The sequence below is a fragment of the Oncorhynchus gorbuscha genome, unplaced genomic scaffold (genome assembly GCF_021184085.1).
Source record: "Oncorhynchus gorbuscha isolate QuinsamMale2020 ecotype Even-year unplaced genomic scaffold, OgorEven_v1.0 Un_scaffold_851, whole genome shotgun sequence".
In the NCBI taxonomy this organism is placed as follows: domain Eukaryota; kingdom Metazoa; phylum Chordata; class Actinopteri; order Salmoniformes; family Salmonidae; genus Oncorhynchus; species Oncorhynchus gorbuscha.
The window spans coordinates 212,696-233,249 of NW_025745841.1; the positions used below are offsets into that span (position 1 = coordinate 212,696).

At 44.8% G+C, this 20,554-nt stretch overlaps 1 protein-coding gene across 2 annotated transcripts in view; it reads left to right on the forward strand.

Moving 5' to 3' along the window:
• LOC124020544 (zeta-sarcoglycan) overlaps window positions 1-20,554 on the forward strand; it is a 139,940-nt gene that overhangs the window by 87,248 nt on the left and 32,138 nt on the right. For both annotated transcript variants that reach the window (XM_046335780.1, XM_046335779.1), the window contains 2 exons: window positions 1,810-1,932; window positions 10,696-10,768. In XM_046335780.1, coding sequence (XP_046191736.1) covers window positions 1,810-1,932; window positions 10,696-10,768 — 196 coding nt within the window. The remainder of the gene's footprint in view (window positions 1-1,809; window positions 1,933-10,695; window positions 10,769-20,554) is intronic.

Genomic DNA, 20,554 nt, shown 5'->3' on the forward strand with positions numbered 1-20,554 from the left:
GGCCCCTGAGAAACCCATCATAGTAAGATTCGGTCAAGTGGGGATTAATCAAATGAGCACATAAATTAACGCTTTTCTTAATGAGGACTCCTGTCGTTATCGGCATCCATTGGAATTAGGTTGGCTTTATCTGCGGGAGTGGAGTACTATTAATCTCCAACCGTCATCATTATTCCACCTTTTTTCTTTTAATCAGATGGGGCTCGTAGAAAAACAAGTTGTCAAACTCTGCAAACCACTTCTAGGAGTCTACATGAGGAGGATCTGAATTGCCTACATGATGGGTTTTTTAAACGACACCAGCAGAAAGAAAGAAATAGAAACCACGTTTCATTGCTGAACAGATTGATGCCCAACTTTGTTTGATTTTTCAAGATCAATTTCAAGAGACTACAGTATAATTGCCTCCAATACTAATTGTTATCAGAAATGTATCTCCGCTGGATAACAGCCCACAGTGTCTTTATTGCAAACTATTTCAAATCCTTTCATCCTCATTGGAACAATTATTTTCGTTAGTACGAATCAATGAAGACGGAACAGAAACAAAGTGCCATTTAAACAACAGAAAAACGAGCCTCGGAATCCAGAAACACACATTAAAAAGACAACCTGAGAAGTAAACAAACAACAACAACAAAAGCAGTGAAAAACCAGCCAGGGCAGCAGGACAGCTTTAACTGTCCCATGTGTTTAAGGACCAGAGAGGGAGCGGCCATCTTCTTTACCTTATCAGATGGAAGGTCATCCCAGGTTGATCACCAGTAATAAAGTCTTGTTATGACTGACATGGCATCTTGGGATGCTAGTTGACAGATGGAATGGCTGAAGAGCACAGCTCCGAGCAGCTAGCAGTAGACCTGCTGGAAACCTCCAATAGATACAGGCTTTAACCTCAGCTCAGCAAGACTTAAGGCCAAATGAAAAGAGAGGAGGAAGAGTGGTTTGGATTGGGATGGAGGGAGGGAGGGATGAAGAGGCAACAAACAAATAATGCCCTCTCCTATCAGTCCCTGAAGGTCGGAAAGATTTGGAGGAGGTGATAGCTAATAGCTATGTATTTTTTTTAACCTTTGACCTGATTATGTAAGACAAGCAATGGTTTCTGGTTGTAGACCAAGGCTTTTCTGCCTCAAGTCTTCAATGGAACAGGGGCACATGGTCAGGTTTCCTTATTGTGTGCTGTACAGTACTGCCATATGGTTAGAGTTACAGAGGCTGCAGGTCGAGCATGATAGGTTGTTTTACATGACCATCCATGACCAACCAGCCATTCAAAAACAAGGCTTTTCAAATAGATATTGTTCAGTATAAAGGCAACATTTAACCACAAGTTGTTAAGTCAAGTACTTCAGTGTAAGAACCTGTTTGTACCAAGTGGTACACTAAGTCTCTCACAATCTTTCACACTCTCTATCTCTCAATTCAGTTGGCTTTTCATTAGCAGGGGAAACATATGTTTACATTTCTGAAGCAAGTGAAATAGATAAAAAAGCAAAAGATAAATAAACAGACACAAATTAACAGTAAACATTACAGTCACAAGTTTCAAAGGAAGAGACACATTTCAAACGTCATTATGGCTATGTACTGTGTTACAATGATGTGCACATAGTTAGAACTCTCTCTCTCTCAACTGCCCTTATTCTCTCTTCAAAAACCATTGCATCTCAGCCCTCAGGTAAACACCTGCAATGGAGGTGAGGTGTGATATGTGATGGTTTGTAATGTGTTTGTGTTTTGTATGACATTGACCCAACAAAGGGGATTTTTAAGTCTAATTCTCTTTCTCTCCCGCACTCTCTCCAGGCTCGGAGATGGTGGAGGCCCAGTGTCAGAGGTTCGAGGTGAGGAGTCCTGACGGGGAGCGGGTGCTCTTCTCCGCTGACGAGAAGGAGATCAGCATTGGCACTGAGAAACTGAGGGTGACAGGTAACCCATATACGCATGCATGCAGACACAAACACACAGGCGGAGGGCAGCAGGTAGCCTCTAGGGTGACTGGTAGCCTCTAGGGTGACTGGTAGCCTCTGTGACAGGTAGCCTCTAGGGTGACAGGTAGCCTCTAGGGTGACAGGTAGCCTCTAGGGTGACTGGTAGCCTCTAGGGTGACTGGTAGCCTCTAGGGTGACTGGTAGCCTCTAGGGTGACAGGTAGCCTCTAGGGTGACTGGTAGCCTCTAGGGTGACTGGTAGCCTCTAGGGTGACTGGTAGCCTCTAGGGTGACAGGTAGCCTCTAGAGTGACAGGTAGCCTCTAGGGTGACTGGTAGCCTCTAGGGTGACTGGTAGCCTCTAGGGTGACAGGTAGCCTCTAGGGTGACTGGTAGCCTCTAGGGTGACTGGTAGCCTCTAGGGTGACAGGTAGCCTCTAGGGTGACTGGTAGCCTCTAGGGTGACTGGTAGCCTCTAGGGTGACTGGTAGCCTCTAGGGTGACAGGTAGCCTCTAGGGTGACAGGTAGCCTCTAGGGTGACAGGTAGCCTAGCGATTAGAACGTTTGGCCAGTAGCCGAAAGGTCACTAGTTTGAATCCCCGAGCTGACAATGTGATCAATCTGTTGATGTGCCCTTGAGCGAGGCCTCGCTGTTGAGGCAGACCCTGTCTGGGACCTCACTCTGAGGTGGAGGCAGACTCTGTCTGGGAATTCACTCTGAGGGGGAGGCAGACCCTGTCTGGGACCTCACTCTGAGGGGGAGGCAGACCCTATCTGGGACCTCACTCTGAGGGGGAGGCAGACCCTGTCTGGGACCTCACTCTGAGGGGGAGGCAGACCCTGTCTGGGACCTCACTCTGAGGGGGAGGCAGACCCTGTCTGGGACCTCACTCTGAGGGGGAGGCAGACCCTGTCTGGGACCTCACTCTGAGGGGGAGGCAGACCCTGTCTGGGACCTCACTCTGAGGGGGAGTTGGGATATCCAAAAAAACACATTTCAAATTCACACATAAGTACTACTACACACTTGTACATGTTTGTACTAGGACAAATATAAGCACCACCCAAATGATTGTTATTAAAACCCAGTGCAGTCCTGTGTTTTATATATATGTTGTACATTAGTTACCTCTCTGCCAATAACAGCTGGTTTTCAGTTTCCCCCTCCCCACTCAGACAACTCCCAGACAATCCTAGCTACATTCTTGCTTGAGAAATTGCTCTTTGCAAAGAGAAGCTATTTTATTTTGTTCATTTTTGGCAATTTTAATTCAATCGTTACCCACAAGTAATGTATTTATAGAGTAGACTGCCTATGCATAAACAGAGAACTAAGTGGTAGTTATCTTTTCAAGGAAATTAAATCAAATATGATTAGAATATAGTTTACTACAATGTCTGTAAATCATTATTGATAACGGACAGAAGTGCCAGGCGCTCAACCAACCATTACCCATTTATTTGTCTCTGCCAGCAAATCATCCTCCCCAAGGATAAGCTATATCACGTATGCAGAACGTAGCTCAAGAGAAGTCTCCTCTCTCATCAGTCCTGCTGCTTCAGGTTCAGTAGCCACACGCGTGAGATCAGGTACGCGTGTGGTCTCTATTAAATAGAGTAGGCTATAGTCTGTTCGTGGGCGGAGAAGCACGTGGCACGTTTTCCTTCCAAGGAAATGTACTTCCTAAATAGGATTAGGCTATGGGTTACTAAATTTGGTTAGAAATAAATATTGATCGCCCATATTTGTCTCGGTCTGAAAATCGCCCCACTCCTAAAAGGTAGGCTATAAAACGTAGCTCAAGAGAAAGTGCAAGTCTCTCAGAATCTGCTCTCTTCAAACTACTTCTAGACTATTTGCTGATGTGGCAGAGCAATACCGATAGCCTAATATAATGGGCCATGTGAGAATCTCTGGTGATTTAACCTATTTCTTAGGAGATTGTTGAGCTTTTTGATATTGCCTATAGGGAGCAGAATTGTTGAGTCCATGCCTGGCAAGTGAGCTTTGTCACATACGCCTAAAATAATCTTGCGGGACTGAGGTTGGGTTTGAAGCAGTTGTAGGTACAGTTATATGTTAAATGCGGGTCAGTTGGGTGGATTTACCCAGTCTAAAAGGCTCCATTCACAGGTCAGTGCTCCCATAGCAACCAGATAGATTGTGATGGTGCTAAGGGCCTGTGTGCAGCAATGCACAGTGACTGCTAGTGAGTGGGTTGAGCAGATCTCAGACAGTTGTTGTGTGTGGCCTACATGCAGACATCAGCATTAGATAGAGAGACAGGGACTGAGAGAGAGGGACGGAAGAGAAAATTAAGAGAGATAGGTAGGGAAAAAAGGAAAGAGAGAGAGAGAGAGAGAGAGAGAGAGAGGGAGAAGAGAGAGAGAGAGAGAGAGAGAGAGAGAGAGAGAGAGAGAGAGAGAGAGAGAGAGAGAGAGAGAGAGAGAGGGAGAAGTAGAGAGAGAGAGAGAGAGGGAGAAGTAGAGAGAGAGAGAGAGAAGGAAAGATTAAGAGAGAAAAAGCACATGCCTCTCTCTGCTTTCCTGGCATGGTGGTCTCTCCCGGTAAACGAGGCGGCGGGGAGGTCAAGTGGAAGCAGTCGGGGGTCGTGGGCGAACAGACACCCCTCCTCCATCCTCCTCCTTTTCCCGTCTGTAATTGGAAAGATCTGTCCATTACAAAGCCAGGAAAGAAAGAAAGGGGGGAGGGTGAGAGTGAGAGATGGAGGGAGAGAAAGTGGCGGAGGTCTGCAAGGTGATTGATGTTGTCTTTCGTCGCTCATGTCCGGAGAATGAAAGCATGGAGGAAGGAGGGAGGGTTGGAGGAGGGAGGGAGGGTTGGAGGAAGGAGGGAGGGTTGGAGGAAGGAGGGAGGGTTGGAGGAAGGAGGGAGGGTTGGAGGAGAGAGGGAGGGTTGGAGGAAGGAGGGAGGGTTGGAGGAGGGAGGGAGGGTTGGAGGAAGGAGGGAGGGTTGGAGGAAGGAGGGAGATTTGGAGGAAGGAGGGAGGGTTGGAGGAGAGAGGGAGGGTTGGAGGAAGGAGGGAGGGTTGGAGGAGGGTGGGAGGGTTGGAGGAAGGAGGGAGGGTTGGAGGAAGGGATGGAGGGAAGAAACTGATGTTTCTGTATGTGCTCCATGCAAGAACATCACTCATACTATCTCTGTTTAGTGTGGGGAGATATGATGTCATTGTCATGTGTTCTAACATGGGCTACTTAGACTGATGTTATTTTTGGATACATGTTTCTATTCTATTTTCTATTATCATCTGCATTGTTGGGATAGAGCTCTCAAGTTAAGAATTCCACTGTACTGTTTTACACCTGTTGTATCCTGGGCACGTGGCGAATAAAGTTTGAAACCTGAAACTTCTAACATACACAGAGTGGACAAAACATTAGGAACAGTATTGATGCCACTTGTTAAATCCACTTCAATCAGTGTAGATGAAGGGGAGGAGACAGGTTAAAGAAGGTTTTTTTATAGCCTTGAGACAATTGAGACATGGATTGTCTATGTGCGAAATTCAGAGGGTGAATGGGCAAGATAAAATATTTAAGTGCCTTTGAACGGTTTATTGTAGTAGGAGAACTGCAACGCTGCTGGGTTTCTTTATGCTCAACAGTTTCCTGTGTGTATCAATAATGATCCACCACCTAAATGACATCCGGACAACTTGACACAGCGGTGTGAAGCGTTGAAGTCCATGTGGAATGCTTTCGACACCTTGTAGAGTCCATAACCCCAACGAATTGAGGCTGTTCTGTGTGCTTTAAGGCAACTCAATATTAAGGTCTTCATAATGTTTTGTCTACTCAGCGTGTAACTTTTGAAATGGACAATTCTCACATCACACATTTGAGACGTGGTGTCAGTATCACGCACATGAATATTGTAATATCACAGGACTTCTCATCATCAGTGTCATCTTACACAGGACTGGCTAATCAGGACCTTAGCTGGCTTGAATTACATTATATACAGTATCGGTCAAAAGTTTAGACACACCTACTCATTCAACAGTTTTTATTTGTTTTTTACACTGTAGAATAATAATGAAGATATCAAAACTATGAACTAACACATATGGAATCATGTAGTAACCCAAAAAGTGTTAAAAAAAAATCTAAAAGTATTCGATATTCTTCAAAGTAGCCACCTTTTATCTTGATGACAGCTTTGGACACTCTTGTCATTCTCTCAGCTTCACCTGGAATGCTTTTCCAACAGTCTTGTCATTCTCTCAACCAGCTTCACCTGGAATGCTTTTCCAACAGTCTTGTCATTCTATCAGCTTCACCTGGAATGCTTTTCCAACAGTCTTGTCATTCTCTCAGCTTCACCTGGAATGCTTTTCCAACAGTCTTGTCATTCTCTCAACCAGCTTCACCTGGAATGCTTTTCCAACAGTCTTGTCATTCTATCAGCTTCACCTGGAATGCTTTTCCAACAGTCTTGTCATTCTCTCAACCAGCTTCACCTGGAATGCTTTTCCAACAGTCTTGTCATTCTCTCAACCAGCTTCACCTGGAATGCTTTTCCAACAGTCTTGTCATTCTATCAGCTTCACCTGGAATGCTTTTCCAACAATCTTGTCATTCTCTCAACCAGCTTCACCTGGAATGCTTTTCCAACAGTCTTGTCATTCTCTCAGCTTCACCTGGAATGCTTTTCCAACAGTCTTGTCATTCTCTCAACCAGCTTCACCTGGAATGCTTTTCCAACAGTCTTGTCATTCTCTCAGCTTCAACTGGAATGCTTTTCCAACAGTCTTGTCATTCTCTCAGCTTCACCTGGAATGCTTTTCCAACAGTCTTGTCATTCTCTCAGCTTCACCTGGAATGCTTTTCCAACAGTCTTGTCATTCTCTCAGCTTCACCTGGAATGCTTTTCCAACAGTCTTGTCATTCTCTCAGCTTCACCTGGAATGCTTTTCCAACAGTCTTGTCATTCTCTCAGCTTCACCTTGAATGCTTTTCCAACAGTCTTGTCATTCTCTCAGCTTCACCTGGAATGCTTTTCCAACAGTCTTGTCATTCTCTCAGCTTCACCTGGAATGCTTTTCCAACAGTCTTGTCATTCTCTCAGCTTCACCTGGAATGCTTTTCCAACAGTCTTGTCATTCTCTCAGCTTCACCTGGAATGCTTTTCCAACAGTCTTGTCATTCTCTCAGCTTCACCTGGAATGCTTTTCCAACAGTCTTGTCATTCTCTCAGCTTCACCTGGAATGCTTTTCCAACAGTTGTCATTCTCTCAGCTTCACCTGGAATGCTTTTCCAACAGTCTTGTCATTCTCTCAGCTTCACCTGGAATGCTTTTCCAACAGTCTTGTCATTCTCTCAGCTTCAACTGGAATGCTTTTCCAACAGTCTTGTCATTCTCTCAGCTTCACCTGGAATGCTTTTCCAACAGTCTTGTCATTCTCTCAGCTTCACCTGGAACGCTTTTCCAACAGTCTTGTCATTCTCTCAGCTTCACCTGGAATGCTTTTCCAACAGTCTTGTCATTCTCTCAGCTTCACCTGGAATGCTTTTCCAACAGTCTTGTCATTCTCTCAGCTTCACCTGGAATGCTTTTCCAACAGTCTTGTCATTCTCTCAGCTTCAACTGGAATGCTTTTCCAACAGTCTTGTCATTCTCTCAGCTTCACCTGGAATGCTTTTCCAACAGTCTTGTCATTCTCTCAGCTTCACCTGGAATGCTTTTCCAACAGTCTTATCATTCTCTCAGCTTCACCTGGAATGCTTTTCCAACAGTCTTGTCATTCTCTCAACCACCTGGAATGCTTTTCCAACAGTCTTGTCATTCTCTCAACCAGCTTCACCTGGAATGCTTTTCCAACAGTCTTGTCATTCTCTCAACCACCTGGAATGCTTTTCCAACAGTCTTGTCATTCTCTGAACCAGCTTCACCTGGAATGCTTTTCCAACAGTCTTGTCATTCTCTCAACCAGCTTCACCTGGAATGCTTTTCCAACAGTCTTGAAGGAGTTCCAACATATGCTAAGCTCTTGTTGGCTGCTTTTCCTTCACTCTGCGGTCCGACTCATCCCAAACCATCTCCATTGGGTTGAGGTCAGGTGATTGTCTGATGTAGCACTCCATCACTCTCCTTCTTGGTCAAATAGCCCTTAGACAGCCTGGAGGTGTGTTGGGTCATTGTCCTGTTGAAAAACAAATGATAGTCCCACTAAGCACAAACCAGATGGGATGGTGTATCGCTGCAGAATGCTGAGGCAGCCATGCTGATTAAGTGTGCCTTGAATTCTAAATAAATCACTGACAGTGTCACAAGCAAAGCATCCCCACACCATCACACCTCCTCCTCCATGCTTCACGGTGGGAACTACACATGCAGAGGTCATCCATTCATTTACTCTGCGTCACAAAGACACAGCGTGGGAACCAAAGTCTCAAATTTGGACTCATCAGACTACCGGTCTAATGTCCATTGCTCGTGCCCAAGCAAGTCTCTTCTTCTTATTGATGTCCTTTAGTAGTGGTTTCTTTGCAGCAATTCGACCATGAAGGCCTGATTCAGTCTCCTCTGAACAGTTGATGTTGAGATGTTTCGAACTCCGAAGCATTTATTCTGGGCTGCAATCTGAGGTGCAGTTAACTCTAATGAATTTATCCTCTGCAGCAGAGGTAACTCTGGGTCTTCCTTTCCTGCCGAGAGACAGTTTCATCATAGCACTTGATGGTTTTTGCGACTGCATTTTAAGAAACTTTAAAAGTTATTGAAATGTTATGCTTTGACTGACCTTCATGTCTTAAAGTAATGATGGATTGTAATTTTTCTTTGCTTATTTGAGCTGGTCTTGCCATAATATGGACTTGGTCTTTTACCAAATAGGGCTATCTTCTGTATACCACCCCTACTTTGTCACTACACAACTGATTGGCCAAATGCGTTAATAAGGAAAGAAATTCCACAAATTAACTTTTAAGAAGGCACACCTGTTAATTGGAATGCATTCCATGTGACTACCTTATGAAGCTCATTGAGAGAATGCTAAGAGTGTGCAAAGCTGCCATAAAGGCAAAGGGTGGCTACTTTGACGAATATAAAATATAAAATATGTATCCTTCACACATGCTGCCAAACATACCGTCGTAAATCGGACTATCCTGGCCCTCGCTTCATATTTGTCATCAAACCCACTGGCTCCAGGTCATCTATAAGTCTCTGCTAGGTAAAGCCCCGCCTTATCTCAGCTCACTGGTCACCATAGCAGCACCCACCCATAGCACGCGCTCCTGCAGGTATATTTCACTGGTCACCCCCAAAGCCAATTCCTCCTTCGGCCACCTCTCCTTACAGTTCTCTGCTGCCAATGACTGGAACGAATTGCAAAAATCACTGAAGCTTGAGACTCATATCTCCCTCTCTAACTTTAAGCACCAGCTGTCAGAGCAGCTCACAGATCATTGCACCTGTACATAGCCCATCTGTAAATAGCCCATCCAACTACCTCATCCCCATACTGTTATTTTATTTTGCTCCTTTGTACCCCAGTATCTCTACTTGTACATTCATCATTTGCACATCTATCACTCCAGTGTTTAATTGCTAAATTGACATTATTTCGCCACTATGGCCTATTTATTGCCTTACCTCCCTTATCTTACCTCATTTGCACACATTGTGTATATATACATTTCTATTGTGTTAGTGACTGTATGTTTGTCCATGTGTAACAACTCTGTGTTGTTGTTTTTGTCTCACTGCTTTGCTTTATCTTGGCCAGGTCGCAGTTGTAAATGAGAACTTGTTCTCAACTAGCCTACCTGCTGGTTAATTGAAGGTGAAATAAATACATTTTTTTTAAATGATTTGTTTGACACTTTTTTGGTTACCACATCATTCCATATGTGTTATTTCATAATTAGAGTGTCTAGTTTGAGAAACAGACGCCTCACAAGTCCTCAACTGGCAGCTTCATTAAATAGTTCCCGCAATACACCAGTCTCAACGTCAACAGTGAAGAGGCGACTTCTCTGTCCAGTGTCTGTGTTCTTTTGCCTTATTGTCCTTCTAGTGTACTACTATTGTCCTTCTATGGCTTCTATTGTACTACTATTGTCCTTCTATGGCTTCTATTGTACTACTATTGTCCTTCTATGGCTTCTATTGTACTACTATTGTCCTTCTATGGCTTCTATTGTACTACTATTGTCATGCTATTGTCCTCATACTGTCCTTCTATTGTCCTTCTATTGTACAACTATTATCCTTCTATTGTTCCCATACAGTCCTTCTGTTGTCTTTCTATTGTCCTCATACTGTCCTTCTATTGTCCTTATATTGTACAACTATTATCCTTCTATTGTCCCCATACAGTCCTTCTGTTGTCTTTCTATTGTCCTCATGTTGTTATTATATTGTCTTTCTATTGTCTTTCTATTGTCCTCATGTTGTTATTATATTGTCTTTCTATTGTCTTTCTATTGTCCTCATATTGTTCTTCTATTGTCTTTCTATTGTCCTCATATTGTTCTTCTATTGTCTTTCTATTGTCCTCATATTGTTCTTCTATTGTCTTTCTATTGTCCTCATGTTGTTATTATATTGTCTTTCTATTGTCCTCATATTGTTCTTCTATTGTCTTTCTATTGTCCTCATGTTGTTATTATATTGTTATTCTATTGTCTTTCTATTGTCCTCATGTTGTTATTCTATTGTTCTTCTATTGTCTTTCTATTGTCCTCATGTTGTTATTATATTGTTCTTCTATTGTCTTTCTATTGTCTTTCTCAGGGAACGAAGGTGTCGTCTTCGGACATTCAGTGGAGACATCCCACATCAGAGCAGAACCTTTCCAGGATCTCAAGTAAGCATTCTGGAATCACACGCACACACACACACAAACGGACACACACACACACAAACGGACACACACACACGCACACGCACACGCACACACACACACACACACACACACACACACACACACACACACACACACACACACACACACACACACACACACACACACACACACACACACACACACACACACACACACACACACTCATTTACTGTTACTTTGAAGATACCCCAAAGTCACTAACAGGAAGGGAGAGTGTGTGTGTGTTATGTGTGTGTGTTATGTGTGTGTGTTATGTGTGTGTGTGTTATGTGTGTGTCCATACGTGTTTATTCCAGTAGTGTTTTGAGAGCCCTTGACGTGACTTTATAAAACCCGTCGGCCTTGGCGGCGTGGTCATCATGATGTGAGCGTAAAGTAGAGACTGTAGTGCAGTGCAGTTATACAGCTCTTTAAGAGGGCTGTCCTGGCCAGGCTGCTCCTCCATACACTCTCCAGTCATCTACATGAAACCCAGGTAAGGATCAGATGAGATGCTGTATACAGGGTCACCGAGGGCACACTGAATTGGCCCTCTCGGTCAATGGCTGATGGATAGAATGAACCAGGGTCTGTATTCATAAAGCGTCTCAGCCACAGGAGGTTGGTGACACCTTCATTGGGGAGGACGGGCTCATGGTAATGACCGGAGCAGAACAAGTGAAATGGTATCCAACACATCAAACAGATAGTTTGATGATTCCATTCACTCCGTTCCAGCCGTTATTATGATCCGTCCTCCCCTCAGCAGCCTCCTCTGGCCTCAGAGTAGAGTATCTAGGATCAGTTTTGTCTTTCAGAGCGTCATGAATAACATTACATGGAGAAGGGGGACCTGATCCTCGATCAGAACTATAATCAGCAATCCCCATTTCCATGTAATCACTCCGATCTAAAATGATCCAGGATCAGATATCTTATTTGATATCTGTTTTGTTATTGTATGGAAGGCAGAAGGGATCCTTGAGAAAGTGACAAGTGGAAAGGCATACACAGTGTTTCCCCTACTGTTGTACAGGTGGGCTTGCCTAAAAAGAGTTTGGTTTCTATTGTTTTCAACTGACAATGTTGATGCCAGTGGGCCTGGATGTTGCCTTGGGGGTGTCTCGCCTCACGCCGCCGTCTGGGTACAGACTTCAATAGCAAGTGAACATGTCATTCTCCTCTTTATTCAATACAGCTGTGTACTCTTATTGTGAATCCATTCAACACAGTTTGATGGCTGAGGTATTTGATCGCTGGTCTCTCATCAGCCAATCAAATCTCACCGATTTATATACCTTTCGTCTCATTGGCCGACAGCCGCATTGACTGCTGGCCATAACACTTACATCCTCTTGATTGAACAGTCAAGCAGCTCCGTATCAGTGTCTGTATTGTGCGTCATAACAATAATCCTTTAAAACGATAGCCTAAGGGCCCTGCGGGCTAGCTAGCATAGCGGTAAGTACATGAGTGGATTGGAGACTGACAGACAGGCTAGCGTAGCGCTAGCGTTAGCATACAGCGCAGTATATAAATGTGTGGATTAGCGGAGAGAGAGACAGACGGGTATGATGGAGAGCTAATGGGCAGCTTCCAGTCACCTATGAACTGTTTTTATGCAAATGTGGAAGGCTCATTTGTATATTGTCAGGGCAGATTAAGTTCTGGAGAGAGAAAGGGACTGATGGGCATGGATTGGGCTGGAGGAGTGGAGGGAAGGAGGGACTGATGTAGGGAGAGGGAGATAGAGAGGGGGAAAGAGAGGGTGAAAGAGAAGGGGAGAGAGAGATAGAGGGAGGGGGAAAGAAAAGGGGAGAGAGGGGGAAAGAGAAGGGGAGAGAGAGAGGGAGGGGGAAAGAGTAGGGGGAGAGAGAGGGAGGGGAAAGAGAGACGGAGGGAGTGATAAAGATAGTGGGAGGGAGGGAGGGAGGGAGGGAGGGAGGGAGGGAGGGAGGAGGGAGGGAGGGAGGGAGGGAGGGAGGGAGGGAGGGAGGGAGGGAGGGAGGGAGGGAGGGAGGGGTGTGTTTTATGTATCATATTGTTATACCTTCTCTGGGTGCAACCCAAATGGCATTTCTCTCCGATTTCTCTCCGTCAATACACCGGGTAGTTGCCACACACACACACACAGACACGCGCGTGCGCACACACATTTGAACACAGCACACGCTGTTCTCCTCACCAAGCATGGACATAATGAAACAGACCCCCATTTCACAGGAGCTCTCTCTCTCTCGGTCTTACTCTCTCTCTCTCACTCTCTCTCTGACACACACACACACACATGCGCACACACAGAATGCATGACACATATGAATAAATTCAGAGTGGCACTCATCTCATCCCTTACCTCTGAGTGAACTGAAATGTGACGCATTTTTGACTGACCGGCCGTGGCCTTTCTCTCCGCTCCGCCTCAGGGGTTAATTCAGTATTACACGCTTTACATATTTCACTCCCTCGTCTCTCACTCATTAATTGTTCGGCAGAATGGAAACATAGAAATGAATCAAGTTCCTATCGCCACCTTTTCATAGTTGTTTAATATAAGTGTGTTCATTAGGACTCCTACTTAACAGGCGATCGAGGTGAATCGCTGCTAATTATCTGGATCAGGGCTTCTTTCTCTGTTTTTGGATTTGGTATCACTTTTTTACTTTTCATTTTTTGATCAAATCCGCTTGTTGGCCGTGGTCGTTTGTCCCCCCCACCCCCACCCCCCCTTCTTTCGTTCTCTTCCCCCTTTCTCTATAAAAGTCCCCCGATTTTGCAGTTAAAGTAAATGAAACGTGTAATGACTTGATGGAGTCTATTTGAGGCTAATGATGTATGTTATGGTGTAACCCTCTAAAATACAAATGAACATAGAATACATCCCAAATGGCACCCTATTCCCTATTAATTGCACTACTTTTGACCAGAGTCCTATGAGCTCTAGAGTCCTGGTAATGCACTAAGGGGAATAGTGTGTCATTTGGGAAGCAGACAAGCCTACGCAGCAGGATAGACACGCCAATAGTTATAGACTCTTTTAGAAGTTTGGACACAGTTTGCTTGACGGGGACCCCAGGAAAACGGGGATAAAGTCCTTTCGATGAACCCCGGACCCTGTTCCTAGAATACCCTGTTGAAACTTTTGCATATTGGTTCCACCTAAACCCAAATTCTTTCTCCTACATCACATATTAACTACTAAAAAGTAGTGTAAGTGTGGTTTGTGTCTATTGTCCTCTGTGGTTTGTGTCTATTGTCCTCTGTGGATTGTGTCTATTGTCCTCTGTGGATTGTGTCTATTGTCCTCTGTGGTTTGTGTCTATTGTCCTCTGTGGTTTGTGTCTATTTGTCCTCTGTGGTTTGTGTCTATTTGTCCTCTGTGGTTTGTGTCTATTGTCCTCTGTGGATTGTGTCTATTGTCCTCTGTGGTTTGTGTCTATTGTCCTCTGTGGTTTGTGTCTATTTGTCCTCTGTGGTTTGTGTCTATTGTCCTCTGTGGTTTGTGTCTATTGTCCTCTGTGGATTGTGTCTATTGTCCTCTGTGGATTGTGTCTATTGTCCTCTGTAGTTTGTGTCTATTGTCCTCTGTGGATTGTGTCTATTGTCCTCTGTAGTTTGTGTCTATTGTCCTCTGTGGCTTGTGTCTATTGTCCTCTGTAGTTTGTGTCTATTGTCCTCTGTAGAGAGAGACAGAAGGTAAAATAAGAGAGAGAGAGACAGAAGATAAAAAGAGAGAGAGAGAGAGAGAGAGAGACCGTATAGACAGAAGGTAAAAGAAGAGAGAGACAGTAGAGAGACAGACGGTAAAATAAGAGAGAGAGAGAGACAGGAGTTTGATTAAAGAGAACAAAATCTCAAACAAGAGTCAGAAGACAGGGAGTGCGTGTCATCAGCAATCAGCTAATTCCACTAGCTAACACTGGTTCCATAATCAGATACGCATTGATCAAGCTGTTGGACGTCGACACATAGCCTACGTCCCAAATGACACCCTTTTCCCTACATAGTGCACTACTTTTCCCTACATAGTGCACTACTTTTAACCGGAGCCCTATGGGCCCTATTCAAAAGTTGTGCACTATATAAGGAATAGGGTCCATTTGGGATGAAGCCATAGAGTTCACAGAGGTCCAGACTCAATTAAAGCCTCATCCAAAGAACTACAGAGGAACAGGTCCAGTCGATATCCTCCTCTTCCCTCTCTGTACCCCCTGACAACTCTACCACCCTACCCCCGGTCAAAGGGGAACCACTTCGAGACTCCAACCCCACTCACAGTCAAGGGCTTTGGGAGAGATCTTCCCCACATATCCCCCTTCCCTCCAAAGCCACAGTGCAGTACAGTGATGCTCATGAAGTAAAGATTTAAGTTGGCTCTTTGGGAATGTTTCTGTGAAGTGAACATGGCTCTTTGGGAAAGTTTCTCTGAAGTGAGTGTGGCTCTTTAGGAACGTTTCTGTGAAGTGAACATGGCTCTTTGGGAAAGTTTCTCTGAAGTGAACGTGGCTCTTTAGGAAAGTTTCTGTGAAGTGAACATGGCTCTTTAGGAAAGTTTCTCTGAAGTGAACATGGCTCTTTAGGAAAGTTTATCTGAAGTGAACATGGCTCTTTAAGAAAGTTTCTCTGAAGTGAATGTGGCTCTTTGGGAAAGTTTCTCTGAAGTGAATGTGGCTCTTTAGGAAAGTGTCTCTGAAGTGAGCTTGGCTCTTTAGGAAAGTTTCTCTGAAGTGAATGCGGCTCTTTGGGAAAGCTTCTCTGAAGTGAAAGTGGCTCTTCAGGAAAGTTTCTCTGAAGTGAAAGTGGCTCTTTAGGAATGTTTCTCTGAAGTGAAAGTGGCTCTTTAGGAATGTTTCTCTGAAGTGAAAGTGGCTCTTTAGGAAAGTTTCTCTGAAGTGAACTTGTTTTTCGCAAGTTTGACTGAAAGTAAGGAAACGTTTCATGGAGGTTTGGCTCGAAACGGAAGTTGGTTCTGTGGGAAGCTTGACGATTCGCTTCACTCTTGTGGCACATTTTAATAATAATGTCCAACGGATCAGGTGGGTTGGAAGTTAATGAAAATCCTTGGCTAAGGTCAACGCAGCCGGCGCTGTATTTCTTTAGTATGTGGGCTATGTACAGGAACAACCATCTGGGTCTTTTATGACAAAAACCAAAGCGCCGTTTATTCATTATCAGGTAGATTTACCGGGACATTGAGCAACAAGGACGTTCTCTAACATTCTCTTCCGTCAACCATGAATTAGTTCCACTGAAACAGGCATTACAGGCATAGGAAAAGGCCTGAACAGAGTTGGGTTATGTAAATCATTTGGTGTGTATGCGTGTACCAGCCTCTGTATATAGCCGTGTCATTGTGAACCCAGAGGTTATGATGCTCTGTGGCCTGGTTGCTGACATGTTAGTTTTACAGCAGGCTGGACACCCAGGTCGCTTATAGCAGATGGAGAGCTTTCCACCCCAACTTCGCTGCTTCCTCGGCAAGTAGTGTGCCTTCTCAGCCTGGCTGACTTCTCAGCCTGGCTGCCTTCTCAGCCTGGCTGCCTTCTCAGCCTGGCTGACTTCTCAGCCTGGCTGCCTTCTCAGCCTGGCTGACTTCTCAGCCTGGCTGCCTTCTCAGCCTGGCTGCCTTCTCAGCCTGGCTGCCTTCACTGCCGGGCATTGCCCTAGTATGGGTGATATTATTTCCAACCTTCTGGATATGGCTTCCACTTTGCCCTCAGTTTAAGCGCAGCTACATAGTGTCGCTGTTTAAATCCCAGCGCTGCTGGATCTGCGAGCCAAAGTCTCCCTTGTAGGATGTACGTTTGCCCTCAGTTTAAGCGCAGCTTCATAGTGTCGCTGTTTAAATCGCAACGCTGCTGGATCTGCAAGCCAGCAGTAGCTGATCTTGTCTTGGTGGAACCTGCCAGTTTCATTTCCTTGGCTTGGCAGCGCCTCCCAATCCTCCAATCCTTTCGACCTCCAGTTAGAGGGGTTGTTCCACAGCTGCTTGTGCTTTTTTGTCTCCACCTCTGCTCCCTTTGTGCTTGAGCCATCTTCCCCGACTGGCATCATAGCATCTAGGCTTTCTCCCAGTTTCGGAGTTTGCTCCGGGACTCCCACTGCCCGTATCCACAGTTTAGAAAATTCCTCCTGTGGCATTGTGTATCTGACTGGCGCCCTTGTCAGTGGGTCTGACGACACTGCCAGGTTAAATAACCTTCAGGCCTGGATTGCTGCTATCATTTTTGCCAACTTCACAATGCCTAAGCTGCCGTCTTTGTTCCTGCATAGATCAGGCCGTCACAGGTTGACGGAGGTAGGTGCAGACACTTTCTCACTGCTGTTTTAACCATCCCATCTAGGATAGTTAGTTTGACTGTCCTGATGTCCCCGTGGTTTACCCTATATATCACTCGGGGGACTGCGTATGCGTTTAGTACGCTTACTCTTTGGCTGGGTTGTAGTGGCGCTTGATTGATTCTGCTGACCCACTTGAGGATTTGTACTCTCAAATCCCCAGCCAGGGGTTCACTTTCATGCCCAGATATTTTTCTGATTTATCTGGGTCAATCCGGTGTAGCTTTTCTCCTTCGATTGTCCATGCCTGACAGTTATTGACAGTGAATGCTCCACCCCCACGTCTCACTATGACCCCATGGCACTTTTTTGGCTGCACGCACAGGTCAGAAGGTGGACAGAAATGTTCCAATATTTGGATGTTATGTTGCATGCCCTCCCCAAAGAGCTGCTCATAAGCACTAAGTCATCAGCGAATGCTAGAGTAGTCACCTTACTCCCCCAAACCTGTATCCCTCTCCCATTCGCACATTGCTTGTGAATCATAGGGTCCACCGCAATGTTGAAGAGGAGGGGCGACATTGGGTCTCCCTGTTTCACTCCCACTTTCATTTCGATTGGCGGTGAGGTTCCTTCCTTCACCTTTATTCTCGTACACATCTCCTCGTAGGAGTCCTTGATTAGTCTGATTATATGGCTATCCAGTCCCCTCTCCTTCAGGACACGGATTAAGTGTTCATGTGCCACTGAGTCAAATGCCTTGGCAATGTCTATGAATACCACTGCTAGAGCCCTTCTCTCTGTCTTGCTCTGATGTAAACGCCTTTGCCTGCGGTTGATCGGACACGCCTTTGTCCGATAGTTGTATTTGTGGCCAAAGAATACATTCGAAGAAAAACTCCCACTTTAAAAAAAAAACACTTTAAAAAATCTCAGCTGGCCAATCAGCTGTTTACTTGTCATGGATATTTTTAATGACCTGTATACGTCCACACCATTCTGTTGTTGGGGTACGCCCACACAATTCAATCATAGAAAAGCTGATTTTTAACATACTTAACTTTTGGGAAGGAAAACTATTTAACTCATATTGTAATTATAAGTCATATTTCATGGAAATCTGGAAACACTGGACAGTTACCTTAAGGTGTTGATGTGGAGAGAGGAAACTGATCGCAGATCTGTATCTGCGGCCAACTTCCACCTAGTGCTCGCTCATCAGAGGGCCTTCTTACTGTACAGGAAGCACTCTTCTGGAAAGGGGAATTTATAGACAGAGTGGGAGATTTTAGCTGAGTGAAGCAGACTGTCTGTGTTCTAAAACGGTCCGTTTGTATGTGTCCGGTCCAGCCCAGATAAATGGGTTTACAGTACAGTGTGTAGGAGGCTGGGAGTTTCCCCGTCTCCTCAGCATGTGTTGGAACAAGCTGCAGCTAATGGAGTGCAGTGTTTACCGTTGTTCATTTGATGTTTGGTTAGACATTTCTTCTGGGGGCAATTGGAAATAAGTTACATTTAAACACAGTACATTTGCATGTGTGTGTGTGTGTACATGTGTTTATAGTTAATCTGCGTGTGTATATGTGTATCAGTTTCTGTTTTCTTTCGTCTCAAACCGAAACACCCTCTGGCCATTTCTCCTAGTCTTGCTCAAACTGAGAAAAAACATTTGCGGGCCCCAAAAACCTGATATTATCAAACTATCTCACCGCCGAAACACGCCTTCTGTTCTCTAAGCGGCCACAACAGCTGCCGACACCCTCCAGACGTAACCACGGCAACGGGCGTAGACGGTTTGGAGGCCCGCGTGGCCCCGGGCATATTGATGTCCGTCTGCCTTCCTGGTAAAAAAATCTAAATGATACTTATTGAGCCATCAGTAGCCTTCTAGTAGAGATGTAGTGACTGAGAGAAGCTCCGGCTCTTAGTCTAATCACCTGTCCTCTTCTTTTACTTCCAACCAAAACATCATTATCGTCTTCAACCATTTTTCTTTTTTTAACACTCTGAAAACACTCACCAGCTGGGACTTTCGGGGCTTTTGTTAGATTTACTGGCAACACCTGGATCTGCGAGTTGGATCTGAATGGATTGGCCACCTTCCAATTCTGATCTATTTTCACTAATTGGTATTTTGACCAATCAGATCAGATCCTTTGCTCATAATTGTGCAAAAGTTTAGAATTGGGCTGTCTGTGTAAATGCAGCCATCCTCACCCTATAATATATTGTTGATCTGTAACATGAGCTTTTGTATACAGAGAGTAAATCCTTACTAAAACGGATATATATATATATATATATATCACAGGCCTCAAATCAAATCACATTTTATTGGTCACATACACATGGTTAGCAGATGTTCATGTGAGTGTAATGAAAGGCGTGTGCTTCTAGTTCTGACAGTGCAGTAATATCTAAAAGAAATCCAACAATTCCACAACAACGACCTAATACACACAAATGTAAAGGGATGGAATAAGAATATGTACATATATGAATATATATATAAATATATGAATGAGCAGTATATACAAATACATATGAGATGAGTAATGTAAGATATGTAAACCTTATTAAAGTGGCATTATTTAAAGTAACTAGTGATCCATTGATTGGCCATTGATTTGAGTCTGTACGTAGGCAGCAGCCTCTGTGTTAGTGATGGCTGTTTAACAGTCAGATGGCCTTGAGATAAAATCTGTTTTTCAGTCTCTCGGTCCCAGCTTCGATGCACCTGCACTGACCTGATGGTAGCGGGGTGAACAGGTAGTCCTTCGGGTGGTTGTTGTCCTTGATGATCTTTTTGGCCTTCCTGTGACGTCTGGTGCTGTAGGTGTCCTGGAGGGCAGGTAGTTTGCCCCCGGTGATGCATTGCGCAGACCTCACTACCCTCAGGCGAGCCTTACGTTTGAGGGCGGTACAGTTGCTGTACCAGGCAGTGAAAAAGCCCGACAGGGTGCTCTCAATTGTGCATTTGTAAAAGTTTGTGAGGGTTTTAGGTAACAAGCCAAATTTCTTCAGCCTCCTGAGGTTGAAGAGGAGCTCCTTCACCACACTGTCTGTGTGGGTGGACCATTTCTGTTTGTCGGTGATGTGTACGCAGAAGAACTTAAAACTTTCCATTACTGTCCCGTCGATGTGGATGGGGGGGATGCTCCCTCTTAAGTTCACAATCTTCTCCTTTGTTTTGTTGACGTTGAGTGAGAGGTTGTTTTCCTGACACCACACTCCGAGGGCCCTCACCTCCTCCCTGTAGGCTGTCTCATCGTTGTTGGTAATCAAACAGCTGCAAACGTTTGCGAACTTGATGATTTGAGTTGAAGGCGTGCATGGCCATGCAGTCATGGGTGAATAGGGAGTACAGGAGAGGGCTGAGCAGGCACCCATGTGGGGCCCCAGTGTTGAGGATCAGCGAAGTGGAGATTTTGTTTCCTACCTTCACCACCTGGGGACGGCCCTTCAGAAAGTCCAGGACCCAGTTGCACAGGG